Source organism: Brassica rapa, chromosome A03 (assembly GCF_000309985.2).
Source record: "Brassica rapa cultivar Chiifu-401-42 chromosome A03, CAAS_Brap_v3.01, whole genome shotgun sequence".
NCBI lineage: Eukaryota > Viridiplantae > Streptophyta > Magnoliopsida > Brassicales > Brassicaceae > Brassica > Brassica rapa.
The window spans coordinates 14,909,802-14,928,228 of NC_024797.2; the positions used below are offsets into that span (position 1 = coordinate 14,909,802).

The window sequence follows — 18,427 nt, forward strand, 5'->3', positions numbered from 1 at the left end:
TCTAATAATAGCTTAGGATACTGGTTGTTGTTTAACAACTCTAACTCATTAGTCTAATGATCTTAATAGTTAAAATTGTCAATTCGACCAAGTAGTGAATGCTTTATGCTTTAAATACGGTATCATCACTTCCGTACGAAGAGTCTTAAGGATCTAGATAAATTTTAAAAATAAACTTTATTACAACTATAATGAAAACAATTTTGCAATATGATATATCGCTTTTACCAAATACACAAATCTAACCTTGTAAAAGAATAAGTTTATACTATATTATGTCATATAAGAAAAAATACATGAATTCAGAAGATTAGTTAGTCTACTATGTGGAAATGGTTTTTAAAAAATAAGTCTAAATCATTAGATTATAAATTATTTTAAATTTTGAAGTCTTAAAAAAATTCATATTAATCGAGGACCTAGGGCAAATACCTTTTTCAATACACTACAGACAAGTCTCTGGATATCATCAGCAGCTGGTTTCGAACACTGATAATTCAGATTTCAACCAGATAAATAAACTATAAATGCACGGTGAAATGTGCGGTAGTGTGTATCAAATTCACAAGAAACAAAAGTCACGTTAAAGATATGCGAGATAATAGATTAGACCCCAAAAAAAAATTGAATTGCTTGGTTTCACTAAACGAAATAAAGGCAATAAACATAATAAGTTTTCCATTAACTGGAAAACCCAATGGGTATTACAAAGGAGAAGCATAAATAAACCCAATCCACCCTAATACAACTAAATTTAAACCATCATTAACCCCGGTCTCTTAACTGAGATTCTTAGCTTCGGCTAAGAGACGGTTTTTACTTTTTTTAGATTTTAACTAAGAAAAGTTAAGAATCGTCTCTTAAATAAGAAATATAAGGGCATGTTTATTGCAGGTCTTTTAGATTGGGTCTCTTAGCGTAATATAAAATACGGTATCTTAGTTTTTAACTAAAAAAACTAAGAGACGTCTCTTATATCTCTTATTTAAGAGACGTCTCTTAGATTTTTTAGTTAAAACTAAGAGACTGTATCTTATATTACGCTAAGAGACCTAACATAAGAGATCTACAATAAACATGCTCTAAGGGTATCATTAACCCTGGTCTCTTAGTCGGGGTTTAACTCATGATTTGATATTTTTTTGTTTTTTTTAAACATTTTTTGGCTAATAAACAGCTCTTATATCTCTTATTTAAGAGACGATTTTTAACTTTTCTTAGTTAAAATCTAAGAAAAGGTAAGAACCGTCTCTTAGCCGAAACTAAGAACTCCAGTTAAAAGACTAGGTTAATGATGGTCTAAGAGCCGTCTCTTAGCCAAAAAGTGTAAAAAAAAAAAAAATGTCAAATCATAAGTTCTTAACTTATGCTAAGAGACCGGAGTTAATGATGCCCTTAAGCTCAACAATCTATCCAATACATTGAGGGTTGTTTTTGCCACGCATCCACATCTTCCTCAGATGATGACACACGTTCTGACACGATGCCGGCACCTCTTCGATTTCCACCGTCGTCATCATCAGATCTATTCTATTTTGCGGGAATCTCTTTCGCTCTTCGCTGATGCTTCAATTGAAACTCGCTGCATCTTCGAATGACAACTCTACAGATTACTGAATCGATTCATAAGAGGAAATTTTATCGGACCGCTCATGTAAAACACCAACTCTACCGTATCCGTTCAAATTTAATCCTTCATCATCATCATCCTTTCCAACAGAAAAGCTTTGCCCAAATGCCTAACGGCTAAAACATAAGAGGCAAAGACTGATTTTCAAGGCAAAGAATTCAAAGCATATCTTCTGATGAATAAAATAAATTTAATTAGTTAAATATTTTTGGTTCGGAAGACTTTTCGATAAGTATTCTGACATAAAATTCAATTAGAAAAAGAAGTCTTCTGAATCCTAAATTTACTATTCGTCTCAAAAGACTTTTCAAGAAGATTTTTGTTGGTATAATGGTCACGATAAAACATATAGTTCAATTTTATATAAAATAAATCACACATATATATATATATATATATATATATATATATATATCTGTTTTAATAGATAAGATTACTATTCTTTCCATTATAAATTTTTTGTCTTTAAAAATTGTTGTTTAATATTTTTAATGTAAAATTTTACATAAAATTCAGTTTTAGTTCTTTTATTTTATTGTATTAATTAAAGAGATAAAAAAATATTTAATTTGTGAATAAAAGATAAAATTAAATGTTTAATATGGTCTATAGTCTCAAGTAAATCCACAACGACTACAAATTGTTTTACTAGTATAATTTTCAACAGTGATATAATGTAAGTGAGTAATTACCACAAAAGTAGAGTAATTAACTCATCCAATGTCGAGATGTGGTCGGCGAGGAAAAAAACAAAAGACTGTTCATACGTTTAAAACGAACACCACATTTAAAATTTAGATAGATACTGCATGAAGATGCCATATGTCTTGAGACCAACACAATGAGCAGTTACAGTGCAAAAATGAATTGTTAGCTGTTATCAGTTTACGTCCACGCCATATGCCATGTAAAATCTACGCTATTACAAACAATATCCTATAACCAATTAATATCCACAGATCCATCAACTGATAAATAAATATCATAATAAGTTTAGAAAATACTATAACTACAATGCCTGGCTTATGCCTCTGGATTTATTCTCAAGATAAGAGAAAAGCTTACACAATTACACTAGAACTCGAGTGTCGAGACAGACCTAAACACTAACATGAGTACATGACTGGAAAGAAAAAAACAGACAACAACAAAAATTTACAAGTTCGATTTATCTTAACTTTAAAACTAGTTTTTTACCTTTGTTCTTAAACACAACTGTAAAAGAAAACCATTACAAAATAAAATAAAAACTAGACATCAACTTTACAAGTTGAAGGAGCGAGAAGAGGAACTTGACCATTAGAAGATCGATTAAATCTCATCCACACACCACACGTTGCATAAAATCCATACCGTCCAGTCATAATCGCACCAGCTTTCCAACGTAGCCTCCCTGTAACCACCACTCTCATTGAAACGAGACCGTAAGCTTCATCACTCTTCAACCCGTTAGCAACTTCCGGTGAAACCGGTATCCCGGCGCCGCCCAACACCGGAGCTATCACCACCGTTGATTTATGTCCTAGACGAAGCGGTGGAAGCTGAAGCGGGGGCGTTATGATCTGATCTTTGTAGGTAACGTACATGGACAGCTTGTCGTAGTGAATGGAGACTCTCCGGTTCGGGTTTCTGGCCAAGACGGAGAACTGGACGGAGGTTGAGATTAACGGCGGCGCCGTGAAGTTGAGGTCGTATATGGCGGCTCCTACGACGGTGAGGCGTGGCTTGTGTGGACGGTAGACGAGCCAGAGTATTAAAACGATGATACCTAGTAAGACGAGGATGGAAAAGATGGCGGCGCAGAATGCGCGGTAAGCATCTCCGCGGCCTCGTCGTCGTTGGCCGTCTTTGGAGTAAGACTCCGGCGTTGAAGAAGCGGAGGGAGCATGTTTGTGATCTGCTTTGGCTGCATGCTCAGCTTTTGCTTCTCCCTCTCCCATGGCTAATGTTATATTGGTGAAGAGTGAAGATAAGAAGCAAGAGGAGTTAAGTAGCTGCAAGTTTTTGTCTTGTTCTGTTGAGTTGTGTTGCGTTCTAACTAACTAAACACTCTTAGGAGTAAACACTAAACACTCTATTTAGAGTACATTTTATTAATTATTTATCAACTTAAAAAGCTTTGAGTTGTAGTTAAGTAACTAATTATCTGTTCTTATTGATACAGAAGTACTTTCGTACGAATCCAAATCTCGGTGCAACCGTTCACGTGACAGAACTAATGGCTGTAAACGAATAATACCTATCAGTTTGCAAAGAAAAAAAATGTACTTTATGTGAAGGGATGTAATCTATATGGGCATATTAAAAGAAAAAAATAATAAGCATATTGCGTATGATTGAAAAAGTTAGTAATATAAACTCGTTTGGATGCCAGAGTTAAACAAAGTTTAAGATGTCGATTAAGCAAATGGTCTACTCATTTCACAATTAATTATAAACTGTTTAAATAGTAAAGCAATTAAGGATACATCCATGAAGTGTATCCTTAAGGTAGAGTAAGTGAATTGGGTACCACAACATGTGTCATAGGTTTAGAAAAATACAACAGCCTATGACGTCCACATAGAAGAATCTGCTAGTTAAACACACCAACCGAGATACCCCACCGACACAGAGCACCGACTGACCGACATTGATGTGTCACAAAAGTGGACTGAACTTCTGTTTCCTTAATGGGCCTTAGTCATAAGCCCATATACATTGAGCCTACATCATTCCAGTTAGATTTTTACCATATTCAGTGGAAGCACCGTAGCCTATTGGTTATAGTTTAAAGGTTTCTACATTCAAGTCTGAGGTTCAAATCCCAGACTATGCAATTTCTTGCAGATTGCACAGGAAATTCAGGTTTCAATTCTCGAAGCAAGCGATTTATTCAACAATTATGCGATTACGGAAGAAAGGCTTACAAGAGTTTCTCAACATGGTGCAAGTAAATCCGGTCAAACGTAATCTTCATAAGACGGCTCAAATAAGGCAGTTAGGCGTAGATCCTCATAAGGCAGATAGTATTGTCGGTAATCGAATCGTCTTTGTAATCTTTCTCATAATTGTAATATCTTAAATAAATTCTCGACAAAAAGAAAAAAAAAGATTTTTACCATATTCTAAAAACCGGACGCCTACTTATCCGCCTCGATTTATACCAAATCAATCTTAAAACTGGATATCTGATTTTTATCCGTCTAGACCGTCTAGATGACCGCCTAACTGCCTAGACGACCGCCTAATCTATTTTATTATTTATTTTATTTTTTAATAATGGTTTATTTATCTATTTATTTTATTTAAATTTTGATAAATATAATTTATATTCATAATTTTTTATACAGTCTTAGACATAAAAATATATTAATGTTATACACAATTAAATATTAACATGTGTTATAACATACTAAAGAATCTAAAAATTCTGCTCCGCATAATTTTTTATTAGTCTTAGATTTTCTTTTTAGACGCTATGTCCAACCCAACCGTCTGACTAGCGCTTAATACCTAACGCGTTTCCGAACAGCGGCTTTTTGCCTTCCTCGAACATTCCTTGACCGTACAACCCAAAATAATGTCCTATGGGACCAAATCGGGTGAGCAACCGTAAGTTTTCTATTATATTTTAAATTTACAAGTTCCTAGAAATTTATGTTTAACTAATAGTTAATTTGTGTTACGAAATAGTCGAAATTAATGTAGATATGGTTTCGCTGCATGAATTTCAGTACCGCCTATTTGGATTTTGTATTTTTTTTTATAGAAAGTTTTTTTTCAAAACCACAAATAAGCTACTTTAACTTTTTTTTACATGTTTAGGAGATTGGAGCTTTTCCAATATTTGCTATCATTGGTATGCATAGACGTTTCAGATTTCGGTAAAAACATCGGTTCCGTTGGATTGGGTATTTTGGATATTGGGTTCAGTAAAAATTAGAAGATACATTTACTATCTAATTATTTTTGGTTCAGGTAGTTTCAGATTCGGTTTAGTTCAGAAAATCAAACTAGAAATTAAAAAGATACTTGTAAAATTTTTGGTGCTCATTTAGTATTGGTTCGTTATTTCAGATAACTCAGATAATTTAGGATAAATATCAAATATTTTGAATAAAATATCGAATAGTTAGATTAATTAAGATAACAATTTCAGATATTTCGGCTAAAAGATCCTGATACTTTCAGATTTTTTTATGGTAGTTCGGATACTATATAATAATTTAGTTATTAAAAAAATTGATACTTTAATTTATTTTTAAATTATATATATATATATATATATATGTATATATAACTAATATTTTATATATTCGGATACCTTTTCAGTTTTTCGATCTGGTTCCGATTTCGAAAAGTTCAGTTATGATTTTTTTGTCCAGACCTAATCACTAGTTATCCATTTTGATTCTCTCATTTTGATATTTGACTTAAGTTTTAGTATTCTTTCTAGATTATTTGTCTCTGGCAGAAGACCTAGACTTTGTGTAAAATTTCATGATTTTAACTAATCAAAGACAAAAGACAAAAAAAAAAAAACTAATTGCTAATTTGTTATTTTCAATACAAAATATTCAGATTATAGCTATATATGACCCTGAAAGATCAGGCCTGATTTGAGCTTTTAGCATTATAGCTGAAGCCCATTTTCTAACATTTCATAGTGAAGAAGAGTTGCTTCATCTTCATTTCTCAGAAGCATTTAGCATCAGATCTAAGTTTCGCCGATCACTAAATTACCACAATGCCATCGACTCCGATTAGATCGATGGCGGTTACAAGGCAGCCGGAGCTTGAACCAGACGACGCGTCGGTGGATTCGATAGATTCCTCCACCGTGAAATTCGGTACACCGGAAGCGTTAGAGTACGTACGCTCGCTCACAGACGTAGGCGCGATGACGCGGCTCCTCCACGAATGCATCGCTTACCAACGCAGCTTGGATTCAGATCTCGACACGCTTCTCTCTCAGCGAACGGACCTGGATCGTAGCCTCCTCGACCTCCAGAAATCCGCTGAGATTCTCGAAATCGTCAAGGCGGACGCCGATCACATGCTCGGGAACGTTAGATCGACCTGCGATCTCGCGGATCAGGTGAGCGGCAAGGTGCGCGAGCTCGATCTCGCTCAGTCTCGCGTCAATGTGACTCTCTCGCGCATCGACGCGATTGTGGAGCGAGGGAATTGCATCGAAGGAGTGAAGACGGCTTTGGATTCGGAGGATTACGAGTCCGCTGCGAAGTTCGTGCAGAGGTTTCTCCAGATCGATTCGCAGTATAAGGATTCTGGTTCTGATCAGAGAGAACAGCTTCTTGAGTCCAAGAAGCAGCTCGAAGGTATTGCGAAGAAGAAGCTGTTAGCAGCCATAGACCAAAGAGATCATCCTACGATTCTGAGATTCGTAAGATTATATTCTCCGTTGGGGATGGAGGAGGAAGGTTTACAGCTCTACGTTGGTTACTTGAAGAAGGTGATTGCGATGAGAGGGAGGATGGAATATGAGAATGTGGTTGAGCTCATGGAACAAGGAGTCGAGCAAGTGAACTTCGTTGGATGTTTAACCAATTTGTTTAAGGACATTGTCATGGCTATTGAAGAGAATGACGAGATCTTGAGAGGTCTCTGCGGAGAAGACGGTGTTGTTTATGCGATATGTGAGTTGCAAGAGGAATGTGATTCTAGAGGCTCCTTGATCTTGAAGAAGTATATGGAGTTTAGGAAGCTAGCTAGGTTGGCTTCTGATGTCAACAATTCTCCAAATCTGAATCTGCTTGCTGGTGGTGCTTCTGAAGGACCAGACCCGAGAGAAGTAGAGCTCTACGTGGAGGAGATACTCTCTCTGATGCAGTTAGGTGAGGATTACACAGAGTTCATGGTGTCAAAGATCAAGTCTTTAACCTCGGTTGATGCTGAGTTGTTGCCAAGGGCTACGAAGGCGTTTAGAAATGGTAGCTTTAGCAAAGTGATTCAGGACGTGACGGGATTCTATGTGATACTAGAAGGGTTCTTTATGGTTGAGAATGTGAGGAAAGCTATAAGGATCGATGAGCATGTACCGGACAGTCTTACCACTTCAATGGTGGACGATGTGTTCTACGTGTTGCAGAGTTGTTTGAGGAGAGCGATTTCGACTTCGAACATTAGCTCTGTGATTGCTGTGTTGAGCAATGCTGGTAGCTTGTTGGCGAATGATTACCATGAAGCTTTGCAGCAGAAGATTAGAGAGCCTAACCTTGGTGCTAGGTTGTTCTTGGGTGGTATCGGTGTGGAGAACACTGGTACTGAGATTGCAACTGCTTTGAACAATATGGATGTGAGCTGCGAGTACATTCTTAAACTCAAACACGAAATCGAGGAGCAATGTACTGAGGTATGTACTCATACGTAATGATTAGCTTAAATTTAAATCTTAAGGAACAACAATCTGGAACCTGTTATAGGTAGTGATTTAGAACCGCTAAGTTATTTGCTAGATGTAAGTGGGTCTCACTTGTCTTGATCTCTTGTGCTGATCACAGGTGTTTCCTGCACCAGCAGATCGAGAGAGGATAAAGTCATGTCTCTCCGAGCTAGGCGAGTTAAGCAACACGTTCAAGCAGCTACTCAATTCAGGCATGGAACAGCTAGTAGCAACCGTAACACCAAGAATCCGTCCGGTTCTAGACACTGTAGCTACCATAAGCTACGAGCTGACAGAAACAGAGTACGCGGAGAACGAGGTGAACGACCCGTGGGTCCAACGACTTCTCCACTCGGTGGAAACAAACGCTGCGTGGCTCCAACCGCTAATGACTTCAAACAACTATGACTCGTTTCTGCATCTCATAATAGATTTCATAGTGAAGAGACTTGAAGTGATAATGATGCAGAAACGGTTTAGCCAGCTTGGTGGGCTTCAGCTAGACCGAGACACGAGGGCTTTGGTTAGCCATTTCTCGGGTATGACTCAGAGAACGGTGAGAGATAAATTCGCTCGGTTAACTCAAATGGCGACGATACTGAACTTGGAGAAGGTCTCAGAGATTTTGGACTTCTGGGGAGAGAACTCAGGACCTATGACATGGAGACTTACCCCTGCGGAGGTTAGACGGGTCTTGGGTCTTCGGGTCGAGTTTAAAGCCGAATCTATTGCTGCTCTCAAGTTGTGATGTTACTTTCCTCTTTTATTTATGTTGTCAACCCACATATTATTACTCTGTTGGTGTATAACTTGTATTGCCCATAGTGCATGATCAACGGTTTTATTTTTTTCCTTTTTCTATATATCGAAACCACACGTATGACATAATATTTGTTGCATGGTCTCAAGCAGGGGTTGGTGAAAAACCGAGATCCAGACTGAATCTGACTGATCTACTGTCAAATGGTATAAAAACATCCGAATTTTAAAGTGTTATTAACTAAATCTGAATTGATAACCAAAAATTTCAAAAATTCTAAGTACCCGAAAAAATTCAAACAAGCCTACATGAAATTTTGAATTTTGTATCTAAAATAAGTATTTGAAAGATAAATAAGTACAGATGAAATCTATTCTATTATTTTCTCCAAAATAAAATTAAAAATTTTCTCCACTTTTGTTTCATTTTCATCTCCATAGAATAAAAATGAAATTATTTCAAAATAGAGTACTACTTGTAACGAGGTTCCAGACCTCCTTGCTATAGGAACAGGTAAGGAGCAACTGGTCCCTTGTTTCAACTTCCTGAGAGCAGACAACAGGTGGTGGAGATTTGGAGTCCCCGTGCAGCCAGCCTTGCTCTTGTAGGCAGCCTGTCTGCATTAGCAATCCACATATTAAAAGCCAATTTCGGAACAAAACCTTTGAACCATACGCAATCCACCCAAGCTTTCTTCTCTGATTTAGGTCTCGAGAATTCCCACGTAACTGCAGACGAGTAGACCGATGAAGAACTTCCTGTAACCTTCCATTCATATTCATAAGGAAACCACTTTCCATCAGAATCACTCAAATGCTGAGCCTACACCAAATATACGACAAACACTGTGTCATCCTTCACGCCACCTACAGCAGCATTTTCGGCTTCTTTAATTTGTGGCTGTCGCCTCTTGTTCTGCGGTGACATTTCCTTCAGCGTCAACACCACAATGATGCAGTGACTAAGTCAGGCTTTGAAGTTTCCTCATAAAAACACAAAGTTTCAGTAATATCACTAGCTTGGACAGAAGCTTATAACCCCTAAGGTTAACATAATGCCTTAGCACTGCAAAAAGGGATATTAAGATGAATCTTATATATTTGTAATCAAATTTTAGTTGTTTATATTATTATTCCATTTTAAGATCGAATTATCACTGCAAATTCAATAAGATAAACCTCATAAACCTTAATAATAATCGTGGAGGCGGTGCGAACTAAAGTAACTTGATATAACAAATGGAGCAAACAAACTGTATTAATGTCGAAAATGGCAAAACTGAAAATCTCAAACCAACTAAAGCAATAAAACATAGCAAGTGTAAAACAGGGAGACAACTAATCGAACAGGCCGAATCCAAGATCTCCATCGCTCTCTTCTGCTGGTTCATCCTGCACAAAAACAAAACAAGGATCAATAACCAACACAAACTAAAAGATAGAGAAATACAGAAAGTGTTATTTTTTCTAAATTATATACCTTCTTCTCCTCCTTGGCAGGGGCAGCAGCTGCGGCACCTCCACCAGCAGCGGGTGCAGCGGCAGCAACAGGTGCACCACCACCACCGCCACCAGCACCAACATTCATGATGAGGTCAGTGACGTTACGCTTCTCAGCCATCTTGGCGAATAGCATTGGCCAGTAAGACTCAATCTCAACACCAGCGGCTTTGACCAAAGTCGCAATCTTGTCAGACTATTAACAATAGAGTTAAAGATATAAACAAAAAGTAAAAATACTTCTTGAATACAGAACAAACACACTTGTTAATCAAAATAAATCTAACAAAACTTACTTCTTGTCTTAACGACACTAAGATACAAGACAGCTGACATAACATTTGAAGAAATGAGAAACAACAAACATGCAATCTTAGACTAGCATCAAACATTTCAAGAGACTGCATAAACCTAGCTAAACCAATCAGCTTACGATTAGTACGATAGTTCTAGAAGATGATGAGACGATTTAAAGGATACAGTGATGGAAATGCCCTCGTCCTCAAGGATCATAACAGCGTAGCTGCAAGCGAGTTCTCCGACCGTCGACATTGTCTCTGTAATGATACAATAAACAAGAGCTTTAAAGCTCAAGAAAAGCAGCAGCAAAGGTAAGTCGGAGGATGAAGAAATACCTCAGAATGCGATTAGAAGTGGCGCCGCTTAAACACAAAGATTAGGGTTTTGCAATGCAGCCAAGGAGTGGATCGTCAGTTATAAATAGCGCAAATCTACCGAAACTTTATTGGGCCTACGGATGAAGGCCCATTTTGGAAACCTGACGTTTCGGCCTTATTTTTCGCTTGGCTTTTCTACAATTTATCTCTCTATGCGAACATGCATCAGCCATTGTTTCACTTTTATGAGCATGAATTTACAGATTTCTAAAATGAAAATGTAACGCCCCGACCATTCACAGCTAATGGGTCATTCACGCCCGTTCTCTCGTTCTGTGAGTCTCATCCCGTTCTAATGGTTCGTTAATTTTTCAAAGCTCCTGCAATAGTCAAATATGAAAATGTACGGATCAATAGTCAATTAAAAATTGATAGTAAAGCTATCATTTTTGATGATTTTTTTAACAGATTTTATCGTTATAGTTAACATAATAATGCATTTATTAATAAATATTTGTAAAACAATTACGTCCGCTTATACGGGTAAAATACCTAGTTATATAACTAATGCCAGATTTATTATTGCAATTGGATTTTTTAGATATATGTAAATATATTTTTTCTTGTTAGAAACTAATTAGTAACGTATGTATCAGTTTAAGGGAGGTGATTATATGCTCTAAACCCAAAAGAAAAACATCTCCACAAAAGAAAAGAGATACAAAAAAAACAATGTCAGCACAGAAGATTCAACTTGCTTGTTTGATCCTAGCTTTTTTTCTTCTATTTTCTCGATCAACTGGTAATATATATTTTCTTCCTCTACTTCTTCATAATTGAAAGATATAATAAAATGAACTGATTCGGATTATTTATTTTTAAATAAACTTTTCAGCTACATGTCACTATAGATTCCCACCCTCAGGCCCTTGTAAGCATGATGACGGCTGCAAGAACGTGTGCACAAAGCCTCCTGAAGATCCAAATTTTCTAGCGTGCATTACTTCTGGCCTAATGTTTGGCAAATGTTGTTGTTTAGTAAGACCATAGCTGGTCTAATGATACATCAATATATTTGTCATTACCTATTACAAGATTTAAAATCAATATTAAAAAAAAATGTTTGCCTCATTCTTTAAATTTTCCACTAAAAGGTCAAATACCAACTGATTATTACCATAGTTTCTGAGTATGATTGCTTTATCTCCTGGTCTTGTGTTCAGGTCAAGAGAAAGGTTACACCAAGAAGAGTTTAAACACACAGGTTTGCTCAGAAATAAATTAGCAGATATTAGAGATCAATCTTTCTAACCTTAGTGCATGATTTCTTCATTCATAAAAGTCTTTTGTACAACTGATTATTTTGTCTTTTGTATTAGATAAAACTATAGATTCTACATATAACAGAGATATAAAAAATAAAAAGAACCATTATCTCTTCGACGATCCCATAAGAAAACAAAATGTTATTTCTCTATTAAAGTTCTATCTTGTGTGCAGCAGTGAATAGTGATCTGAGATCAGACTTTGCCTTCGAGTTTATCGTTATTAACAAGAGGAAGCAACTCCATCTTGGTTCTTGGTGTATGAGGAGTCCTAGGAGTTCCAGGCGTTTGTTGCGAAAGCATATGCCTCACGTATCCATACAATGTGCTTGCAGCATCAGAAGAGTTATTCCACATCCAACAGCATTTATATACCATATTGGGTTACAGAATATCAACCACAACACCAGTACAGCCACTGCAACCTTCAACCGTAAGGTTTCCAGCTAAATTGACTGTGACTGCAGCTGCGGAGTGAATGACATAGAAGATGGAGAAGTTGAGACAAAAGGCTAACACAACAAAACTTATTAAAATGATGAGGGCTGACCACGGAGACTGGTGTTTCAAATCAACTCATCATTCCATTGCCTTCCAGTAGTAATTCTGGTATCATGAGGATCATGGTGGCGAAAGGCCCTATGTAGTCTATTGTGTTTATGCTACATAAAAGAAGAACATGAGAACAATCAAATCTCTCTTCCATTGCGTCTTTGATGTAGTTCTTTAGTTTCTATTTCTCATCTCGCGTTAATAGCCTCGAGCTTATACTTGAATCTCCATGATTTAGGCAAGTTTGTCCTTCTCCATCTCATGTACTTTTCTGTCTTAAGAGACAACTAGGTAGTAACCCGCGCCTTACGCGGGATGAGACATATGTATCATTGTTTTAAGTTATATACTATGATTTTGTAAGACATAAGTATATATTTGAAGAGAAAGTGAAAAACACCGAAATTTCTGGTTTTTTAGTGGAACAATAACATTTGAAAAGTAATACCATCACTGCCTTAAATAAATAAAATACAGTTATTTTTATTATATAAAAAAATTTAAGATAAAAGAAATTGAATGTGATTCCACCCTTTAAAACACATAATTTGTTTTAATAAAAAAACTAAAATAACATAATTAATTGATACGATAAGAAATTATAGTCTAAATTTTTTTTAAAATTTAATCAAAATGCACGGAATTGAATCCTGAAAGTAAAAAAAAAATCATATTTGTTAACATATAGTAACTATATCAAATTTAAAATAATTTTATACTCACATTGATTAAAAAATAATTCTTTATTTGAGGAATATGAGGATCAAATAAAATATCCGAAAAGTCTTCAAAAGGTATTAAATTTCTGAAGCGATCTATAAGAAATTCAATTCTGATCCTAAACATTATTTTTTTTTTGCCATAGTTACTAATAGAGATAACTAATATTCATTAAATTTTTTTTACCATTACTCCTCTTAATTGACCACCATAGTTTGAGTACACAAATTAAATATCCTACGATTTCTACATTGCGATCTATAAGAACTAAGAAGTCATTTTAGTATATTGTCCTTATCAATGAGATTTATATGTAATGGTCAGTTTATTTTTCTTGCATGATAATGGGAGACTTATTACTTAATGCACTAAACAACTTCCTCGTGAAAACAAATAAAGATATTAATGTGACTAAAAGACAATATATAAGTGCTACCACAAAGATAAGTGATGGAGAATAAACCAGCATAGATAAGTTTAGTATAAAACCAAAATGTTTATTTAAATATTGTCTACTTCAAAAGATGCATATAAAATGATCCTGTAATTTTAAAATTATTGAAAGTAATTGTATAAATGGTGTACATAGTAGCTTCATGACTACATATAGTCTTCATAGAGTTGCATGGTTGGTAGTAGACATAAAAGGTTTGCCGCATAAACGTCATTTGGTTTGCCTGCAATCTGTGTGTCTTACTTTTCGATAGGTACTTGTACCTGCAAAGAGTTAAAGTAAATTGTTTGATTGAAAACATGTGTATTTCAAAAAAAGAAAAAATCATTAAACCTTTCACGCTAAAACACTTGTTTTTCGAATAGCTTGCCCAATCGTTTTAAGCAATCCAAGACGGTCGGTCCCAAATCGCCTGAGGTCTGACGTTCGAAATATACCGGAGGAATCGCCAGGAAGTCTCCTGTAGTAACCGGAAGTTGATGAGAATGATGATCGCTGAGAAAACTGACGAAAAGCTTCCTTCTCTTTTATACATGACCATGGCTTTGTACAAAAATGGAATCAAGCCTTCCATTTCTTCTTTTTTTTTTTCCGATGGGGATTCTTTGATGTTTTCTCTCTCTGAAATAGAAGATCGTCGATGCGCCTGCTTTACAAAATCTCTTTCTTTATAACCTTAGTAAAGAACGTCGATCACCCTCATATCGTCTTCTTTTCTGCTTCCGATACCCATCGATGCGCCTAGTATCAATGACATGGAACTCGACTGCTCAAGGACTCTGTAGTCGGTCTGACAAAAATTAAAAAACGTCTACTGTTCAAGGACATGGAAAATGAGTTTGCAAAAAAAAATCATCAAAAAAAGAAACATTTAATGGTTTCACATTAAATGATTTTGTGAGAATCAATGTGAGCGCGACACGTAAGCAAAAAAGAGAATGGAGCCTTCTCATGCATCCTTGAAAAAACAACTAAGAAATAATTAAGGAAAGCCTTAAAAAATGCTTCTCCTTTAATATATAGGGGATACTGATGTTAGGAGTTTTCAAGGCTCCTAAGACAAATGTTGTAGTATAGAAGATTGTCGAACCAGTTCTGAGGGATATCAAAGCACTGAGAATGCAAGTACTCACTTAATCTAAGTGCAACCAATGATTTAGATGGGTTTTAAATTACTACTAAACTAGAAAGCAAATAACAGAATGATACTTTCTTGACTAAGGGAAAAGAGAACTCATGGGCATAGGGATTAGACCTTGGGTGATCAAGTATCGAACTAAGGATGGCAAATGATCAATCAAACTATCAACCTTAAGCCTAGACACAATTCTAAGCAAGCTCTATGTCTAGATGAATGCTCATTTGCTAACATATCTCAAACATCAAATGTCTTTGGTTGAATAATATGAAAGCAATCATTACTAACAAGTCTATTAGCTATCTTAGCATCTTTAACAACAAATGTCTTTGGCAAAGTATACTAAGAGCCTAGGAGAGTTGTCTCAGGCATTTCATCAAACACCTTTTGGGTGGGAAATGTCTATTGATCAACTTTTGAGTGGCCAACTCAGAAGATGCATTATGAATACTCTACTAGCAAGGAACAAGAATGATCTACACTAAAACATCCTAGAACTAACCTAATCACCCTTAATCTCCCTAACCCATGAATTCAAAAGGTGATTACTCACTAATCTCCATGATTCCTCTTAAACCCATATTGGATTTCAGATTAATCATGTAGAGAAACACAGGAAATAGATAAGAACACAGAATTCTCAATAATAAACTGATCAATTCATTCAAAAAGATCCCTTTCCAAAGGTTTTTGGTGGTTTTTCTAAGAACAAAGATCATGTGCCTCCTGGTGGCTTACAGAGTAATAAAACATAGGTTTAGAAAATAAAAACGTGCATAATGAAATGACCAAAATGCCCTTGAGAAATCACAAGTTCGAGCAGAAACAAAACACGGAGCGACCTCAGCCCGTCGCTCCGACAAGTCGCTCCAGGCTTCGGGAGCGACCTCGCTGTGTCGCTGCGAGAGGTCGCTCCGGGCTCGTTCTCGCGTCTCCGGGTGATGAAAACGCGAGCGACTTCTCCCTGTCGCTCTGGTATGGTCGCTCTGAGCTTCGGGAGCGACTTCAGCACGTCGCTCTGGAAGGTCGCTCCGAGGTGTAAATGTGTGTCTCCAGACGTGAAAACGCGAGCGACCTTGTGCAGTCGCTCTGGATGAGTCGCTCCGGGATGTGGTGCACAGCGACCTCATGCCGTCGCTCCGAGAGGTCGCTCCGGCTGTGCTCGTCCAAAGATCACTCTTTTCACCTCTTTTGAGCTCCAAATAACCTTATGTGGTACTCCAGTACCTAATAGAGACTCATGTATGCAAAATGCAACCTAAACATGTCTGAATCCTAATCTATATGATGAAAATGCTCATGGATGAATGGATAAAACAATGCAAATATGCAAGATATCAACTCCCCCAAACTTGTTCTTTTACTTGTCCACAAGTGAACTTTCTAGAACTCATAGGAAGAGAGGTTGAAGGTGGGAGCACATAGCCAAAAGAAACACAACTAGCACACTCTCTTATTACACTCTAGCTTCTCTAGGCCTATCTTAACTCTTTTTGTTCTTACACTCATCATCAAGCATCCACACATTCAAATCAACCAACTCTCACATTCATTAAGCACAAAACATCAGGTGAATTCTTGCAAATGGTCAGTTGGTCCAAGTCATTTGGTTGGGTAAGGGAAGGCTTTTATTCAAGTGATTCAAGAGGTTCAAAACATATGATCTTTAAGGTGGTTTACTCTCAAAACAAGTAGCCTTGACATTGCACATAATATATCTAAGAAAGGGACCAACTCATGCATACAATGCTCAATCTCCATTGTTCTACCCTTTTCCCAAACATATCATTACACAATCATTCCCAAATGTCAAACCCAACTCACATCTCTCACCAAAAGATCTTAAGAACTTTAACTCTTTCTTTTTGAAATCTACAAGGGATTTTTCTACAACCTCAAAACATTTCTTAGCTCCTAACAACTTTGCTAGCCCCCTTTTCTTTCTTTTTTTTTTTTTTCGATTTCTTTTTTTTTTTTTTTTATATATATTTTTTTTTTTTTAGGTTGGGGGCCAAGACTTTTCAAAACTAGAGCTAGAGGTTCTCTACTTATCCCAGAAAATCAATTCACTTAAGCACAAAGAGTCTATTCTTTTCCTTTTTCATTTCTCCCAAATCATAATCACAACACTCACCCCCCACCTATAGCTAGACAATAGAGTGCCCAATCTAGCAAGAATGAAGATCAAGCATTGTCGTTCCCGATACTCTCAACATTATGCGCATGTAAGACTTTCCGAAGAAGGCCTCACTCATCAAACAATGAAAGCTTAAAAGGAGGGAAAGGTTTTGGGAGTGGTCTACCACTAGAGTTTGTCAAAAAAAGATTGGCATAAAGGATGTGACAACTCAAGTGTGTATAGCCATGACTCAGTACACAAGGGACCATGAGCAAGAAGCATTAAGTTCGTTCAGTTCAAATAAGGTTGTAGTTGGCTTCAAAGACTGAGTTTCAGCAATCAACAAGTTTCAGGAAGAGTTTTCAAGGCTCGAAACATACAAGTCTTTTTGAGAGGTGCAAAAGCTACTCAGGTGCAACGTAGTGTTCTTTACAAGGCATTTAAAATCATTGCTCCCAATGCAAGTGAATGCAACCTATATGCTCTAGACTCTCCTAAAAATGCAAATGATGCAAACTAAATGATTGATTTTTTTTTTATCTATGCAAATAGGTATGCCATGCATGACTCAATGAATCAACATCAAAGCAAACATGATCAAATACTTGGTACCTCCCCCAAACTTGAGTTACACAGTCTCTGTGTCGTCAAGTAGAGAGAGATACCGAAAAGAAGACTAATATGCAAAAATGAAATGGTATATACAAAGGAGTGTGGTGGGTTACCTTCTATAGGGAATGAGTAGAGGGAGATGCTCCCTCCTCGTCGTCCTCAGGTGGTAACTCTTCAAGGTGCTCATCAGCAGGAGTGCCCATCTCTTCAATGTAGAAGGCTTGCCCGAACACAGTTGGTTTCCTCATTTTCCCCTTGATGTCAAAGTGGAGGATGTTCTCTTTACCCAAATGGAGATCAATCGTGCCCTCCTTCACATTAACAATAGCTCCTGCTGTAGCTAAGAATGGCCTTCCTAGAATCAATGGATCTTGAGCCTCCTCACCCATCTCAAGCACCACAAAATCTGTAGGTATCTCATACCTTCCAATCTTCACAGGGAGGTCCTCTAAGATGCCCACAGGGTACTTCACTGAACGATCAGCTAACACCAGAGAGAGTCTACACTTCTTGTACTGAGTGAATCCAAGCTTCTTTGCAACAGACAAAGGCATCAAGCTGACACTAGCTCCCAAATCGCAGAGACTTTTCTCAAATACCATAGGTCCAAGAGCAC

General features: G+C 36.8%; 3 protein-coding genes across 4 annotated transcripts; 1 reads left to right on the plus strand and 2 right to left on the minus strand.

Moving 5' to 3' along the window:
• Positions 1-2,880: 2,880 nt before the first annotated feature.
• Positions 2,881-3,570, minus strand: LOC103858812 (NDR1/HIN1-like protein 1). The gene has a single exon (XM_009136237.3). The coding sequence runs from the start codon at positions 3,568-3,570 to the stop codon at positions 2,881-2,883; it is 690 nt and encodes a 229-aa protein (XP_009134485.1).
• A 2,813-nt stretch (positions 3,571-6,383) lies between these two features.
• On the plus strand, positions 6,384-8,763 carry LOC103858813 (conserved oligomeric Golgi complex subunit 4). Its single transcript, XM_009136239.2, has 2 exons — positions 6,384-7,985; positions 8,134-8,763. The coding sequence occupies exons 1-2, from the start codon at positions 6,384-6,386 to the stop codon at positions 8,761-8,763; spliced, it is 2,232 nt and encodes a 743-aa protein (XP_009134487.2).
• Positions 8,764-10,112: 1,349 nt separating this feature from the next.
• On the minus strand, positions 10,113-10,826 carry LOC103858814 (60S acidic ribosomal protein P1-2). Of its 2 annotated transcripts, XM_033286234.1 has the most exons (4): positions 10,755-10,826; positions 10,335-10,470; positions 10,255-10,283; positions 10,113-10,166 (listed from the first exon to the last, which is right to left on the minus strand). In XM_033286234.1, the coding sequence occupies exons 1-4, from the start codon at positions 10,824-10,826 to the stop codon at positions 10,113-10,115; spliced, it is 291 nt and encodes a 96-aa protein (XP_033142125.1). The 2 variants fall into 2 exon arrangements, with proteins under 2 accessions (XP_033142125.1, XP_033142124.1); XM_033286233.1 differs by having other exon boundaries at positions 10,255-10,470.
• Between the last annotated feature and the right edge of the window lie 7,601 nt (positions 10,827-18,427).

What these genes read in the sequence shown, in the direction of transcription:
- LOC103858812 (XM_009136237.3), bottom strand. Translation starts at nt 3,570, where the DNA reads ATGGGAGAGGGAGAAGCAAAAGCTGAGCATGCAGCCAAAGCAGATCAC.
- LOC103858814 (XM_033286233.1), bottom strand. Translation starts at nt 10,826, where the DNA reads ATGTCGACGGTCGGAGAACTCGCTTGCAGCTACGCTGTTATGATCCTT. An exon ending in ACGAGGGCATTTCCATCACT is followed by an intron (nt 10,471 to 10,754) that starts GTATCCTTTAAA and finishes TATTGTTAATAG; the next exon opens with TCTGACAAGATTGCGACTTT. An exon ending in CTGCCAAGGAGGAGAAGAAG is followed by an intron (nt 10,167 to 10,254) that starts GTATATAATTTA and finishes GTTTTTGTGCAG; the next exon opens with GATGAACCAGCAGAAGAGAG.
- LOC103858813 (XM_009136239.2), top strand. Translation starts at nt 6,384, where the DNA reads ATGGCGGTTACAAGGCAGCCGGAGCTTGAACCAGACGACGCGTCGGTG. An exon ending in TCGAGGAGCAATGTACTGAG is followed by an intron (nt 7,986 to 8,133) that starts GTATGTACTCAT and finishes TGCTGATCACAG; the next exon opens with GTGTTTCCTGCACCAGCAGA.